The sequence below is a fragment of the Colossoma macropomum genome, unplaced genomic scaffold (assembly GCF_904425465.1).
Source record: "Colossoma macropomum unplaced genomic scaffold, Colossoma_macropomum, whole genome shotgun sequence".
NCBI lineage: Eukaryota > Metazoa > Chordata > Actinopteri > Characiformes > Serrasalmidae > Colossoma > Colossoma macropomum.
Genome location: NW_023494903.1, coordinates 355988 through 373678, shown reverse-complemented (window position 1 = coordinate 373678; position 17691 = coordinate 355988). Strand labels below are relative to the sequence as shown.

The following is a 17691-nucleotide window of genomic DNA, read 5'->3' as shown; positions in this document are numbered from 1 at the left end:
GGTTTTGTGACCAGTGGACCCATATGGAAAAATATATATAACTATATAACTATATAACTATATATATATATATATATATATATATATATATAATTATATTAAAACTACATACAATTGAAATAATAACAAATACAAATTAATGCATTTTAAATATATATTTAACAAATACATTTTTAGGCCATTTTCATACATTGCAAAAATATATTTGATAAATACATTGGGAATATGCATTTGTCCATATGGGGAAAGCCACACTTATGCTCACTCTGGTTTGACTTCTTGCTTTATCTAACCTCTTTCTGCTCGAAGCCTTTTCTCCTTCTGTCTTTTCTTTCTTTTTTCTATGGTGAGCTGTTGTAGGTACCTGTGTAACTTCCTCCATCATTCTTGTGAACCAAGCTCACTGTGTGTGTGTGTGTGTGTGTGTGTGTGTGAGTGTGTGTGTGTGTGTGTGTGTGTGTGTGAGTGACAGACTCCACACATGCGCAGATGAGTACATGAGCAGAGCACGTGCATGTGAGTAGGTCATCAGGCATGTATGTATGTAGACAGGCAGGGAGGCCGTGGAATGAAATGACGGGACAGGGTTTTTACAGTGCTGCGGCCTACAATATAACAAAATTGTTTCCAAAAATCAATCACCTACTCCACCTTCAATCCTTTAACTGGTCTAACAACACTTCAGTGAAGGTTTAGGCACATCTGCTCACTTCTGATCATCTCTGAGTTCATTTGTCTTTTATCCTCAGTCTATAGAACCTTTTTGGTAATGGTTCTATGTAGCACCAAAAAGAGTTCCTCTGCTGTTTATGATGTCAAGCATGTAACAATAAAAGAGCCCTTCTTGATTCTATATAGAACCATATACAGCACATAGTCTCCATCAATCTGAAGAACCATTTCACCATGCAAAGAAGCATTTAAGCAGGAAAACTCGTGCCTCTAAATAGAACCATTTTTAAGAGTGTAGTACATGAAATGAATCATTCCAGTTAATTAGAATTTAATGTGATTTACTTGAATTCATTAAGTACGTATTTCTCTATTAAGTATCTTAAAAGCTACTTTTTGTGTGGCACCATTTGACATAGCATTTTAATCTAACGCTCCAATTTTTTCCCCTTTCCCGCTCTAGGACTGACAAGTAGAGTCCTGCATCCACCACAGAGTAATTTTCCTCATTTCACAATCACACTTTGTTGATAGATTGGAGATCCCAGCATGACCAAAACAGCAGCGAGTAGTCAGTCAGCTAGTTTAACAGATTATAACAAAACATTACGCCGACAACAACAGTAGTTTAAAAACAACTACAACAACAGTAGTATGACAACAACATTTCTCGGTACAATGTAAAAGTACCTTCAAAGGTACAAACAGTGGTTTTAAGGTCTGATTGTGAACCGTAAATTTTTTTTTAAGTTTTTCCAGGTGAAAATTTTGTATTTGTACCTTTTCATAACCGAATGTTTTAAAACAGAACAGTAAAATAAAAGCCTGGAGACGAGACGGGGTGTGTGGAGTCAGTACAGCTTAGAACATATCATTTCAGTGGATTATGGTTCAGTTATGTTCCCTGACTAAAGGTACTGAAATGAATCCTTGAGGGGACCACCCCAGTGAGAAGGGCGGTACTGCCCCAGAGACAGTTTACTACCTTTATTTCTGAGACTGTAGCTGTAGACTGTTTATTATCACCACAATTTCACAATACATAACACAACGTTTCACAGTAAAATACTGCATTCATCATTTTATTGTGAAATCAACTCATCTTAAGATATTTTCTCTAATAACAGAGAAAATTACTTTGATGTTGGGCTGTACAGCACAATATTATGGGATATGAGTTAAAAGACATATTTAATAGAAGCATTTTAAGTGTTTTTATTCTGATGGTGTTTTAAAAAATTTATGCTGGATTTTTTAAGGTGTTGATAAAAATCTTATGGTTTTAAGTTACTGGGCATGTTTTTGCTAATTATAAGCAAGGTTTAAATGCCTGTAAAATGTGTATTTGCATTTTAAAATAGCATATTCTCTGCATTCTGTGCACACATAGAGCAAAACATGGTAATTAAATGTTAACATTATTAAAATTGTCTTTTTAAATTACAAGAATATGCATAAGTCTTATAAAATGAAGTATTTGTTCATATGTAAATTCAGAGAACTTTACTGGCTACTGCCTTGCATTGTTTTTACAGTTGTTATGTAAAAATACAGGAAATTACTGTATTTTAATTACAGCTTATTACTGTAAGTGCAGATGACTTTGGACTCACAGTTTATAGTTGCTGGTTTACTGTTAATTACTGTTAATATTGTTCAGTAATTACTGTGCAAGTAAAACTAGGAGTCTGTCATTTTACAGTGATTTTTTAATATTGTAATAATAATAATAATAATAAATTATATCAGCATATAACAATAGAACAATAATAACATGGTTATTCGTCAAGAATTAGTTTTCACATTCACATATAAAAAATTATTACGATGTAAACAAAGTCATTCAGAGTGGTTTGGTGTGAAAAGCTCTGTTTACAGTGGTGGTGACAGGAACCAGACGTCCACCTCTAAAAGCTCCCTCACAGAAAGTTATTACACACAATGGTTATGGATATTCTGCCTGATGACTGTTTAAACAAGTTCTGAGATCAGATTTTGGCCTAAAACTCCTTTTTATAGATGACTGGTGGAGAGGTACATACAGGGCGTTATAATGCGCAACAGTCCCCAAACAAAACTTTTTCCAGCTTTACCTTTAATTTACCATCATCAACATTACAAATAAAACTCAGAAGACTTGTGTAGGTTCACTGGTGGTTTTGGACAGTACATAAAATGTGCTGCATTCGTACTGTGACGCCTGGTTCCTATCATCACCACTGTAAAGAAAACAAACTGTAAGTTTCTCTACAATAACCAATTCACATCAAACCACAAATAAATGACTTTATTTACAAAAGGAAAAATGAATTTCTTTTTAATTTCCATGAAAAACCTCCTTTTGTTTCTTTCGTGGGTGAAAAAAAGCATTTCTATTTTTATCCTAGCTGCCTTCTGGCTAACCACCACTCACCAGTCACTGTTTAAACTAGTTCTGGGATCAGATTTTGGCCTAAAACTCCTTTTTCTAATAGATGACTAGTGGAGAGGTACATACAGAGCGTTATAATGCGCAACAGTCCCCAAAGAAAACTTGTTCCAGCTCTCTTTAATTTACCATCATCAACATTACAGACAAAACTCAGAAGACTCGTGTAGGTTCACTGGTGGTTTTAGACAGTACGTAAAATGTGCTGCATTTGTACTGTGACGCCTGGTTCCTATGACCACCACTGTAAAGAGAAACAGTCTGCAAGTTTCTCTGTAATGAACCATTTTACACCAAACCACAAACAAATGAAAATTTTCATGAAAAAAAGCTCCCTTTGTTTCTTTCGTGGATGAAAAAAAAAGCATTTCTAATTTTATCCTAGCTGCCTCTTGGCTAACCACTAAGCACTGACCAATCACAGCGAGGGAGGGGCGGGGCTTAGCTGAAACGGGGGCGGGGAAATAAAAACAATGCCGGCAGGCCGGGAGTGTAAGCACGGTGGTGTCCCTGCTTCCTCTTCCCCCCCCCAGCAGCAGAGATCTCCAGGAATCGGTCTGAAGTCAAACATGAGATCCTCACACTGAGGAGGAACCCACAGCTGATCTCAGTCACAGCCAGCCGAGCTGTGTGAGCGGACAAAGACGAGAAAGCGGAGTTTTAACGCTTGTTGTGATTAGCGCGGCGAGGAGACTCGGCCCGGCTCGCCACGTCCAGAGAGCGGAGACTGTAGACGGGTTTAAGTCTGACAACTTCTTATCTTTGTCTTTGAACGTGATATAAGTGTTACTTCGACCGAGGTGACCGAGGTCGTCGTAACTGCTGCATGGACACCCGGCCGTCGTGTTGGCGCTGAAGTCCTTGAGTCAGGTAAGAAGGAAGGACAAACAAACTCACATCAGCCTAGTTGGAAAACTTAATGGCCTGTTTTAGACTCCACAGTCCCGAAACAGGCAGCTCAGCTCAGCCGCTGTGACTACAACCACAGAGAAGAGTCCCTTTCTTAAAGGGGACCTCCACTGATTTTCCAAAATTCCTCCGAAAATTAAGCGCTTTAGATGTAGTCGTTCAGAGTAGTTTGGTGTGAAGTGCTCCGTTCTAGCGAAACTTGGCTACCAGGTCAGACTTGTTTACGCTGGTGGTGATAGGAACCAGACGTCCACCTCTAAAAGCTCCCTCCCAGAAAGTTATTACGTGAAATGTGTGTGAATGCTTAGCCTGATGCCTGAGACACTGTTTTGAGACGAGATTTCTCCCCGAAGGTCATTTTTTTAAATGCTTTGACAGTAAAGATGGTGTTATAAGACAAAATAGTCCCAAAGAAAACTTACCTTTTCCAGATTTATGACTATTTCACCACCATCAGCGTCACATATATAAATCCAGAATGCCTGTAGGTTCACTGGTAGTTTTGGACAGTAAACATAATGGCTGTATTTGTGTAGAAGACACTGTGACCCCTGGTTACTGCCACCACCACTGTGAAGAAATCTGAGCGGGCAAGTTTTTAATCAGTGAAATTCCCCTTTAAGTACTCAGTGACGTATAGAACTGCACTGGAGCTTCTAAGTACATCCAGCATGAGAAGTGAAGTTTGGCTCTGTTCCTCTGGTTTGGTCCTTTTAGCCTAAAGTAAAAGGACAGAGGTGTGAGAGTCCCTCAAAACAATTAAATGAATTGAATGTATACACCGATCAGGCACAACATTATGACCACCTCCTTGTTTCTACGCTCACTGTCCATTTTATCAGTTCCACTTACTGTATGGATGCACTTTGTAGTTCTACAGTTACAGACTGTAGTCCATCTGTTTCTCTGCATCCCCCTTTTACCCTGTTCTTCAGTGGTCAGGACCCCCATGGACCCTCACAGAGTACTATTTGGGAGGTGGATCATTCTCAGCACTGCAGTAACACTGACGTGGTGGTGGTGTGTTAGTGTGTGTTGCGCTGGTCTGAGTGGATCAGACACAGCAGTGCTGCTGGAGTTCTGTCATCAAAACCTTTAATGTTGAAATGGAGAATTTCTTCTCTGATGGATCTGTTTTAATGCACACCAGGCGTAATTATTCTGTTATTATGGACTATTATTATATTAATTGTGGGAGATGTGGCAAAATTATAATGTCACAATATTTCAGGGCACCTTCTCGATTCAGTATGTAGATCACTATGTTTAGTTTTTCTAAGTTTGATAAGTTTGAACACTGAAAAAGCCCTGATACAAAAAAAAATAGTTTGAAAAGTGATGAGTAAAATTTTATTCAATGTATGTACTTTGCTGTGCTAAATCCAAATAAACAGGACTAATTCAGCTCTCATTATAATGAAATATGCTGTTGTTCAGTGTTCTTTAAAGCTGCACTACGTAAGATACGGGGATTTGGCAACCTCTCTGGTGGAAATGTGTAACTGCACGAGGAGAAGACGATTTATAACGTGAGTTGTAATGTGATAAATTTGATGATTGCGAGCACGTTTAAAGAGGATTCAAAGAGAACTTGGTCAAAACTTGGAGAAGGACGCGTCTTCTGAGGATTTAAGTGAATTATCTACTATTGTCATCAAATCTTCATCAGTATAAAGTTGATTTTTGCATTTGAGACCTAAACATCGATCCAGACCTTCTATCTGAGCCTGACGTTAATATGTAATGGTGAATACCATGGTCTAACAAATTCCCACAAAACCTGACACAACAGACTTTTAAATGATTATTTCATTTATTTATTTATTTATTTACTCTCAGTAATGCTACTTATTTCAACTTAACCAAAAAAAATCTTACATAGTGCAGCTTTAAGTACTGATGATCACAATATCTTCAGGAAAGTATATTGTGATGTAATTTATCACTATAACGATAAATATCCTCATATTTCCAGCCTCTATCTATTAGATGTGTTGGGTACAATAGCTAAAAGCATCAATGGGAATTAAACAACAATCCCTTGTATATGTAGGTCATTGTATCCTTTGTCAGCAGGTGCACTGCTGCCTCACAAACAGCTCACTGTTTAACTTTCTGAACGAATAGCCTCACCAGAAAGAGGGAGACGTGACTGTGTCTTCTTTCTGCTGCCTCTTGCGCGCCTTTAAACGCAGCAGATCTGCTTTAGATCAACTATTAGTACTGATGACATTCAGATAAGCAGCTGAACGTGTTTTTTTAGGCAGAGTTGTGGCTTTTCGCCTACGTCATACAGCCGCGTTAACGGCGGCTGGCTTTCTGAAGAGGGGAGGGATGGGCCTGATCATGTGTAGAATGTCTATAACGTGGACAGACTGGAAGTTCCAGGTTCGTCTGTGTGATGTGAATATCAGCACTTTTGCTTTCACTTCTCTGATACTTCCCTCATATAGTGGCGTTTAGATCCATTTGACAGATATGGTTACGCTGTATGCGTGTCTGCTCATGTAATATCTCATACTTCTTATCAGCAGGTCAGCCTTAAGAAAGCTGTTACTTTCATTTACTATCCAGTTTCAATGTAATTGCAAACATGTTAGAAACATCTACCTTGTATTTCCACCCACTGGCCACTTTATTAGAAACCCCTACATTATGCATCCACTTGCTGGCCACTTTATAAGAAACACCATCCCTGTGCTTCTACTCACTGGCCACTTTATTAGAAACCCCTACAATGTAATTACACACGTGTTAGAAACATCTACCTTGTATTTCCACTCACTGGCCACTTTATTAGGAACACCTACATTTTGTGTCCTCTCGCTGGCCACTTTATTAGAAACACCATCCCTGTGCTTCCACTCCCTGGCCACTTTATGAGAAACCCCTACATCCTGTGTCCACTTGCTGGCCACTTTATTAGAAACACCATCCCTGTGCTTTCACTCACTGGCCACTTTATTAGAAACCCCTACAATGTAATTACAAGCATGTTAGAAACATCAAACTTGTATTTCCACTCACTGGCCACTTTATTAGAAACACCAACCTTGTGCTTCCATTCACTGGCCACTCTATTAGAAACCCCTACATGATGTTTCCACTTGCTGGCCACTTTATTAGAAACACCATCCCTGTGCTTCCACTCACTGGCCACTTTATTAGAAACACCAACCTTATAGGTCCACTATATAGGCGTACACTCACAGATTGTAGCCTTTTATCTTGTGTAGATAATTTGTGAGGCACACACCATTTACTCATTGGTCAGTTTCTGAACACAGGACTGTGTTCTCCATAGTAAAACCAAGCTCATATTTTCTACACTGAAAAAGGTCTAAATTAAATTTTACCTGATTCAACCATCATTTCCAAAAGTAAGTGAATTAAATGACGAAGTCGTGTTGCTGAAATCTAACTTATTGATGTGCAAGTGATTGTACACATCTGACTCATGTAAGTTCAGTGCATTGCTTTTTTCACAGTTATGGGAGGGGTACTGCAGTGAGAGGAAGGGCTTTGTCATTTAATAGGAAGAGTGTAGAAGAAGCCACAAGGAAACATCACGATTGCATAATTTAATCGGAGGTTTTTGTCAACTGGGCAGTCTGACAACATAAGTAAGCACATGTCAATGCATTCCAGTATTGCATATGCATCAGGAACGAGTTACCAGACCACTTCACTCTGGAATATTGTTTCAGAGGGGGATGCCCAGGCCTGAGAATAGTTTGTGAAGTCAGAAGTCCTTCAGGTGGCTGATCAGGTCTGTGTGACCGTCTCAGAGGGCGTTCACCAAAATAATTGTCTTTTGTTGGAACATAAATACATCCTGTAGGTGTTCTAGTACGTATTATTAAGCAGTATAATTGGTTTGCATATAACAGCCATCTGTGGTAACAGTCACTGTTGCGTTAACGATTAACACGTGTTGTGCATCCTAATACAAATGTTTTGGATGTTCAATTAAAGCATCTATAAACTGGAGGGTGACTGATATGAAAATTGTGTGACCCAAACCAATATAATTTTATAGATCAATATCATTGGCTTGGCTTATTAATAAGCTGTTATTAACTTACTGTCAGTAAGTTGTTCTTAATCTTCTTCTTCTTCTTCTTCTTCTTCTTCTTATTATTATTATTATTATTCCACAGCAACACCTTAGCAACTAGCCAGGTTACCATAGCAACTGCCTAGCAACACCTTAGCAACCACTTGGGATACCTTAGCAGCTTCCTAAAACCACCTTAGCAACTACCTGGGATACCATAGCAACTTTGTAAAAACACCTTAGCATCCACCTGGGATACCGTAGCAAATTTCTAAAAACACCTTAACAACCACTTGGGATACCATAGCAGTCACCTAGCAACACCTTAGCAACCAGTTGTGATGACCATAGCAAATGCATACCCGCAATACCTTAGCAACCACCTGAGATAGCATAGCAGCCACCTCACAACACCTTAGGAACCACATTGGATAAAATCTAAGCAGTGTAGGAGCCTTAGCAACCTGAAATACCATCAGAACCACTGTTTACGCTGGCAAATAACAAAATGAACACCTTTAGCTTTCAGTAACCCCAAACTCACACATACACACTGTAAGCGATCAAGTTGAAAGTTTACGATCACTTAAACCTTTTAGTGGGTTGCTCTTTTAGATTAACAGTTAGAGGAACACCTCAGGCACTTCATTGGCAATTCTGATCTAGAACCTGCCAAGTTTGCAGTTGGAACAAGTTTGGATGGTTAGTTTTGCTTTCAGTGCACGAGTTTAACCCTCTGGTGCTGGCATAACCTTTGCTTTCACACGAGAAGCGAGAACGAGACTAGAATGCAGAACCGTGCTGTGATACCCACAGTTCAGCGTGTTTCCGCGGGATCTTGAGAAACGCCATATGAGAGTGATTCACAATGACGTGAGGTTTAATAGAAGAGCTCTTGAATGTGTTGGAATTGTGTGTGTTCTCTGGAGCTCAGTTGTAGCTGGAGTGTCCACTGTACTGGTCTTCTCTCTTTCTCTCTCAGGGATGTCTGTGGAGGTAGTTGGACCTCCCTCGCCCACTCCCTCTCTCATCGAGGTGAAAGAAGAGACGCGCTTGGTGCTGAAGAGTTTTCTTCGCAAGGCTCTCTCCGCCGCCCCGGCGGACCGTCCTGGGAGGATCGGGGGTGAATACCACGACCCCAACAAGTTCAGGTATTTTATTTGTCTGTGATTTGATGATGGCTGTTATCGTGCTCACTGCGTGTTAGCTTAACCAGAGCTATCCTGTCGGGTTTAATTCAGCATTTGGGGTTACAATGAAATGTTATATTAGAACGGAATTTGTTTTAGATGATGTGGGTCGGGTCGGGTTGGGTTCAGACCAAATTTAGCTGGGCTTGAGTCAGTTTGGACTGAAATTTCAGGCCTGATTGAAGCTCTGATCTGCTCATTGGCTTTTTTTATTATATGTTTCAGAGGAATTCAAAGAAGCATTCAGAATCGCCTGTGCTAATCAGCAGTGATGTACAGATGTGATAAAGTTTAGAAAAACTTACCGGCTCAGATTTCCTTACAGTGGTGTTGATGGGAACCAGCGATGTCTACAGCACAAATACAGCCTTTTTATTAACTGTCTCAAACCACCAGTGTACCCACATGTGTCTCTGAGTGTTTGTGTTACATTGATGGTAAAATAGTGGCACAGCTGAGAAAAAAAAAAATTTCTTTGAGGACTATTTTGCCTCACAACACACATGTGCCTCTCCGCCATGAATTTATTAAAAAAAAAACACATATTAGCCTAAAACTACTGTGAAACAAGGTCTTAGAAATCAGACAATGGCTGCAGAAAATCAGATTTTGTCAGTCATCCGTTCAATACGTTTACGTGAACTTGCTTAATCAGATAATGGGAAAATAGGCAATAATCAAATTTCTGCTTTGCAACCGACCAATAAACTCACAGAAGAAAACGTGACGTAAACGTAACATAAAACTCAAACTTCGTGCCGCGGCCTTTTTGTTAAAACATTGCCTTACCTGAAAATATGAACATAGATCATATAGAAGATGAAGAATATTTAAATCCTTCATTTCGTCAAACATGTATTTGGTTCCAGCGTCGCTCCGAAAGTGTTGTGTTGTGCTGTGTTAAACGCTGCTTGCTTATTTCCGGTACCACGGCCTGTTTTTACACCTGCGCAGACTAAGAAATCCAAAATAATCTGAGTAAAATAAGAGTTTACATGCACTGAGAAATCTGATTACTGTAGTAATGTAGTAGTGCTACATTTTAAAAAATACTATCAAAAACTGTGAACACAACAATTTTTATTAAATATTTGTCACTCCGTGTTGCTCTAAGTCAGGGGTGTCAAACTCAAACCACTAAAAGGGGCATATTAAAAAATCTCAGCTAGTCCATGGGCCAGCAGAAATTAGCGCTTTTTTGTCGTGTTTGATATACAGTATCATCAATTTGCCATGTTGTGCGAGGGACAGAGCGCTGCTTCAAGTTAGCCAGCTGCTAAAAACAGCTAGCCTAGCATTCTCCCGCTCTCCGATGCCACACAGACACACAGCGTCCTCAGTTTACTTTCGTATAAATCAGAGCTGTAACTGGCATGAACCCACTTCTTTCTTTCACTTTCGGGAATGCACTAATACTAAAATATGACTGAGCGCTATAATAGTGCTGTAGTTGTGAGGAGCAGACGTGATTTAACGCTGCTAAAGCTGGTTAGGATGTACAGAAAGAGGTGAGTTCGCTGTAGGACAGTACAGTTACGCCACTGATCTGGTCACTCACACTTGGTCACAGGAGAGCAGATCGCCGGTCGCTCCACTCAAACAGGGAATGTATAACTCCATGTTTCAGACGTTGCTAAAGTATATTTGATGACTCCTCTTACTCGTCGCCCCCTCCCTTTCTAATCATGTCAAAACTCGGAAGTGCGCCCTCTCCTGGCAACAGCAGAGTAGTGGCATAGTAGAAAACGCCACGTCTGTCGCTAGAACATGGAAGTGTGAGAATGCTCTATGATATCAAACATTTATTGAACATTTCTTATAGCTCTATCGAGGAAAGTTATATTGCGATAATTATTGTTATCATTTTATCGCCCATCCCTACCATAAAGGATAGTTTAAAACCATGATTAACCACTCAGGAGCAAAAATCAGCCTTCAAGTTTGAAAGAAAAAATTTGATTTGATTTATCGCGATATGTATCGATATCGACCGACATGAAATGTTTTTATAGTGATAACATTTTTGGCCATATCGTCCAGCTCTAACTGGCCATTGTTAAATTCAAAATATGCCAAAACTGGGTAACACTTTATTTGGATGGTCCACTGTAGATAGCTTGTAGATGCTCAATATATCTTTTAAGTAACATTCAACTAAATATCTAATAAATGCAGCTGAACTTGAAGTTGAATGTGAAAGATTCTATTAAATCTATCACTTACCCTAAACCCAACCTCAAGGCAAAACCTACACCTAGTCCTAAACCTAACTCCAACCATGATGTTGTTGATGATCAACTGAGAGAAAAGAAAACTTTCACCAGAAAGTTTGTTAATGATTTAAGAGTCTGTAGCTTCTATAGGGGACCATCTAAATAAAGTGTGACCCAAAACTGCAACAGCAAAAAATAAGCACTGTATATTTGAACTATTCAAAAATAATAATAAAAAAGGCTTTATATAAAACAATGGGCTACAGTAGCTACAGATAACTGTTAAACCTCTTTAAATGTCCCCAACTTCGACATCTTTTCTTTTTATCGTGCTGTCCCATAGACGCACATTATGTTGCAGTGCATGCTGGGGATTGTAGTGCAGCTCATGGTGAAACGGGCTAATATTAATAGAAAATTTAAATAATTTGAAGAGGACTGTGTGACAGGCCTGACTTGGCCCACGGGCCTTGAGTTTGACACATTAGCTCTAGATCCAGTTGAATGTGATTAATTTGCTCTCTTTATAATGAAACAGACATTTGGTCAGTATTCTACAAGCTGCCGAAAGCATATTGTGTTTTATTGTGACAATTTATCACAATAATAATATTGTCATACTTGTTCTTAAAAATGTTCCTGAGACCTTAAAAATGTTCACTCTCACATGTAAATAACCTCAGTAAACCAGTCACACTGTTGGAAAAGAAATTGTCCAATTGTAAAATGTATATAGTAGATCAGGAGCCCTGTTTGGCCCTAAACTGTGTTCACTGCTGCTATTATAAGTGCTGATTTTGTCTCATGGATGTGGTTCTTTGTCTGTGTCCCAGTGCATTGTTGAAGGAGAAGCAGGGGAAAGAAGAGAGTGGGTGGGACTCTCTGGATGAACAGATAAGTGCGGCGGAGGAGAAGAAGCATGGGATTAAAAACCTGATAAAGAGGCGATTGAGGCCGCGTTCGACCGCGTCAGGAAAATCAAAGAAAGATGGCAACGCTGACCAATCACAGAGTAGCCATTCACAAAATGGCACTCTGGAGAGACAGTCGGGACAAGAGAAGGGGCTTTCATCCAAGAACGGCAGCGCTACCATCAGGTCACTCATAGAGGTGAAGGAACAAGGGCTTTTTCCTCATAATAAAATACTATTCTAAGCCATTTCATAGAAATTCTATAAACAAAATAAATTAAAAAAGCTTACAGTTTCCAGAAGCCAACGTTTTCTACTTCTTTTTTACTGGGCTTTTTCAGTCGTGGCTGATATTTCTGTCTGTTCTCCTGCAGGATGAGAAGTCCTCTGCGTCTGAAGAGGAAGGGGAACGAAAATCGGGTGAAAAGAAGAAAAAGAAGAACAAAATAAAACTGTCAGACCTTTTTTTAAAGAAAAAGAGCTTTAAGAAAGAAGATCGTCCTGTGCGGCCATCTTCGCTTCCCATCGACAAGGACCAAGGCCCCTCTAAAGCCGCCCTGTCGCCGTGTAAGTTTGCACCCACACATGGAGAAATGATGACCACAACACAAGTATAGCTATTTTGTTTCCCATCCAAAACCACCAGTGAACTGAAACATGTATTCTTTAACTTAAACATATACGTATATCCAAAATATGTTATCATTTTTTACTTAAAAATGTAAGTATATCCAAGATATGTTACAATTTTGAGTTCATTGAACTTAATAATAAGTTAACAGAATGTAAAATGCACATTATTTTCCTGATAATTTATTGTTCCAAGTTTAATGAATGAATGAAATTAGTAAGTCACTTAAGGTCACTTTTTTACATTAAAACATCAAACCATTTTTTACAGTGTTTATGTAATGTTGATAGTGGTAAAATAGTTCCAAATTAAAAAATATAAGTTTTCTTTGGGGGCTTTTTTGCCTCCTGAATGGTTATTGTACAAATATTTTAGGCCGAACATTCTCAAAACTTTCATAAAAACAAAGGCATAAAAACTTTCTGATAGGTACATTTAAATGTAATTACGCTGTGACTGAAGTTTGGGGGAAGAACATGCCTGAAACCCCTCCTTCTTCCAATCAAACGCCCTATGAATTCGCATCCTCACCTTCCGCTTCCGTGACGAATGGTTCGCAATCCCACCGCCCAATCTCCTCCCTGTTACTCAGTCCTACATCAGTCCTACATCAGTCCTACTACAGCTATGAGGGGGATCTGGCCTTCTAGCTACAGGCGGAAGCTGCCCAGAACTCCAGCCCAAGTTCTCAGAGTTCTCCCCCCTCCCTCAATCAGCCTTCCCTCATACTACCACCACCATGTTGTTGGCATTAGCTGAACTCACCAAGAGGCATTAAACGCTTCAGACGTTCAGTTCCTGTCACCACCACTGTGAAAAGTTACGACAGTAGTTTCTCTGGAATGGAGCAAACCCTGTCTGAATGACTTGGTTTACATCTGAACCATGTAATTACAGACAACTTTTGAAAAATGTGTGGAATTCCCCTTCAGTGCAGGACTGTGAATCAGATCAGTCGTTCCCGAAAGTGCCTCAAACATGCACTAATTACTAGTGGTTGCTGTTATTACTTATGCCTCCACCAGCTGCTCTCCTACTGTAGGAATATGAACATAAATAATATGTAAATGTGTATGTTTAGCTTTTTATCATTTGAGAAATATCACTAAAGTTCGGCCTTTTCTATCTCAAAGTGACGCGGAGAAACTTGTTCATGCATTTGTTACAAGCAGAGTTGATCACTGTAATGATCTTCTTACTGGACTTCCTAAGAAAACAATACATCCTTTACAACTCGTACAAAATGCAGCAGCATCGTAACAAAAACTAAACAGAGAGATCACATCACTCCCGTTTTAAAAGAGCTGCACTGGCTGCCTGTATCGTTCAGGATAGATTTTAAAGTTCTGTTACTAGTTTTTAAGGCTCTAAATGACCTTAAAGCACCGCTTACATCACAGAGTGTCTGTCTGTTTATGATCTTAGATCTGCAGATACTGACCTTCTGTAAACTTCAGTGACTTGCAGTTTCTTTTCAGTGACTTTTCAGTGACTTTCAGTTATTCTGCTTCTAAACTGTGGAGCTCAGTTACACCTTATATTAGACAGTCAAGCTCAGTGCTCACTTTTAAGAAGCATCTAAAAACATATCTCTAACTCAGTGCTTCATTAAAACTCTATGTCTCGTGGTTTTTATCTTTTAATCTGATCTGTCTTCTTCTTATATGTTTCTAAATTAATCCTTATAATTTCTTGTATTACTGGTAAGCTTTATCACCTGTCTGTAAAGCACTTTGAGCTGCCCATGGCATGAAAAGTGCAAAATAAATAAAGATTATTATTATTATTATATTTTTATTATAAATATCTTGACATGTTTTTCTCCAGCTCACCCTCCTGAGTTCTACGATGGCGTGGCTCACACTTTGGACCGTATTGCTCAGCACAGTGTTAAGAGGAAATCCCCTGTTAAACCTGAACGCATCCAGCCTAAAGGTGATTCTGCACGTGATCTACCCCAACAAGAATCCTGTCCATCACCGCTTTGATTTTGTTTTTGTTTTTGCTGGTCTCCACTGATCCGGTCAAACGAGTAATGTTACTTGAACAATGTGCTGACTCATACTGAGTGTTTTCCCTCTTCTGTTTTTCTCCTCTCTTGACTCTACCTCCTCACAGAACATGACAAAGAGGCTATAGTCCAGGCGCTTGTTCAGGTGCTGACCACAGAGGGGGACGTGATCAATGAGAAGGTGACCACCATCCGCTTGTCTGATTGTTTACTCCACTCTAAAGCCCTCCAACTGCTGCAGAAAGGCCAAAATGGGCTTAGTGGGATAGGGAAATTACTTGAGCAGTCAGTTTTGTGCCTTGTAATCTCTTTGGTATCACAGTCAGAGGTGTGAATCATTGAGCTAACAGCTATTTGATTCAGCTGTGATTCATAGGAATTCACTGAATACACAAATTTGACTGGAGGTATTTACATAGTAGCGGAATATAGACAATGACTTATTGTCTAAGCCGCTTATCCTCCTGGGCCCTGGAGCCTATCCCAGCACTCAATGGTCCATCACAGGGCAGACACAGACATACACTATACAATAAAAACAATTTTCTGGATTTTTAGGTTTAAAATTTGAATTTTATTTTGGCCGAAAAGTGAACAAATACTTTGAGTGGATTTACTACATCCCTAATCAAATATAATGAATTCTAACATTTTAAGTGATGAAACATTACACTGATATAACCATGCCATAAACATGTCATGACGCATGACATATGCAAAAGTTTAACCCCCCCCCCGCAATCAAAATAAGATAACACATCCTGTTAATATTATGGGAAACAAATAAAACATTGATTTGGCCTGCGTAAAAATTATGGCACATTTTATTTTTTATGTTTTGTCAAATTCGTTAAATTCAGTAAATAATTAGAAACTGTGCACTAAAATGTGCCGAAAAATGTCCTAATTATGTCATATTTAAGTGTTTCCTGTAAAGGACCAGGGGTGTTAAAACTTTTGCATACGACTGCACCATTCTCAGTAATTCTCAAGACTGCTGCTGTAATGTTTGATCTCATGTCATAGTTTTTGCTGTATACCATAGTTAGCAGTCATGACATGAAACATTCTGATGTCTGTCATGACCATCAGTGCGTTTGTACCACCTTAAATCACAGTCATGGAGAAATGCCTCCCACCACAGACAGCAGCAGGAATGATGTCTCATTAATGGCTCCTGTGTGTCTTGCAGATTAACGCTAACCCGCTGCTGCGCTCCTCCCTCAACCGTCTGTCCTACGCATCCTTTGCAAAGCTGCTGGACACGTGTGCCAGTGAAACCGTGGACCCGCCCCTACCTGCTCCGGTAAGCCCCACCCTCCAGCGCGTCGCCATCACCATGGAGGTGACCCGGCGCGTCGTCACGGCGACCGGAGTTCCGCAGCGTGTGGAGGGTTTCGCTGAACGCTACATGGAGAACTTCGCCCCGTGGGTGAAGAGCCACGGAGGATGGGTGAGCAGCACACTCGTTCATCTCGTTCTCTCTCCAACATTCTTCACATACCTGGGTTTTTTCATCGTTTCTCTCTCTCTTAATTTCTCTTTCTTTCTCTCTCTTTTTCAATCTCTCTCTCTCTCTCTGTTTCTCTCTCAATTACTCTTTGTCTCCCTCTCTCTCTCTTTCTGTCTCTCTCTCTCTCTGTCATTTCCCACTTCTGCCTCTTTCTCTCATTTCTCTCTGTCATTTTCTCTGTTTCTTCCCTTTCTCTCTCTTCTCACTTCTCTCACCCTTCTCTCTCTCATATTTATCTAATTTCTCTCTTTTTCCCTTACGCTTTCTCAGATTGTTCCCTCTCTGTGTCTTTCTCTGCCTCCAATTTTCTCCTTTTTAAATTTTTTCCGGGTTGTTTTTTTTTTTTGTCTCTCTCTTTTTTGCTCTCATTTTCTGTCTGTATTTGTTTGTCCACACAAATCAGCCAGAATCAACCAGCAGCCTATTTTCCTATAAAGAAATCAGAATCGGCCTTAAAAAGTAATGATTATGTATTTAGGGCTTAAGGAGGAACTAAACAATGTTAGCTTCACTCAGTAATGATCGTTGATTTGTCTATATATGTTACTGTTTACTGTGTACATCACACTACAACTACTGACAGCATACCATCAATCATTCTCTCTCTGTTTCTTTCTTTCACTGGTCTCTCTCCCTCACCTTTTTCTCTTTCTATATCTCTTTTTTTTGTCTGTGCTTTACATGCAGTTTGTCAGCTGTAGCTTTACACATGACCAGAGGGTGGCAGCATTGAATTAGTTAAGTGGCTGCTGCTACATTTTGTGTCTGTATTAACCTTTTCTCAATATTTGCAGGAGAGTATCGTCCAGTTGGAGGCTCAGGAGTATGACTGACCACTAAGCCATGCATGTGAAGAAGGAAGTACTCTACCTCATTATGATATGATCTTTACACTGTGACCTATGACCTGTGAGGTAGAGTGCACAACGACCAAGGCAGAGCCAGCAGAGACCCTGATGTTAGAGAATTACTGGAGCCAGTTTAAGGGAAGCCTGACCAAGAAGTGACAAAAAAATGCCAGAGGGCACAAATAAGCCAGTGAATGGGGGTGAATGGAGCTAAATGGCTAAAAAAAAAACAAAAATGAAACACGTTTCTAGACATTTACATGGAAACTTTCTTTAATTTTGGAATATAGAAGGATGTATTCCATTAA

General features: G+C 39.6%; 1 protein-coding gene across 1 annotated transcript; it reads left to right on the top strand.

Annotated features, from left to right (window-relative positions):
* Positions 1–3569: 3569 nt before the first annotated feature.
* bcl2l12 (BCL2 like 12) lies at positions 3570–17640 on the top strand. Its single transcript, XM_036560739.1, has 8 exons — positions 3570–3970; positions 9049–9217; positions 12303–12579; positions 12755–12947; positions 14839–14946; positions 15130–15203; positions 16215–16475; positions 17330–17640. The coding sequence occupies exons 2-8, from the start codon at positions 9051–9053 to the stop codon at positions 17366–17368; spliced, it is 1119 nt and encodes a 372-aa protein (XP_036416632.1). The 5' UTR covers positions 3570–3970; positions 9049–9050; the 3' UTR covers positions 17369–17640.
* The last annotated feature ends 51 nt before the right edge of the window (positions 17641–17691 follow it).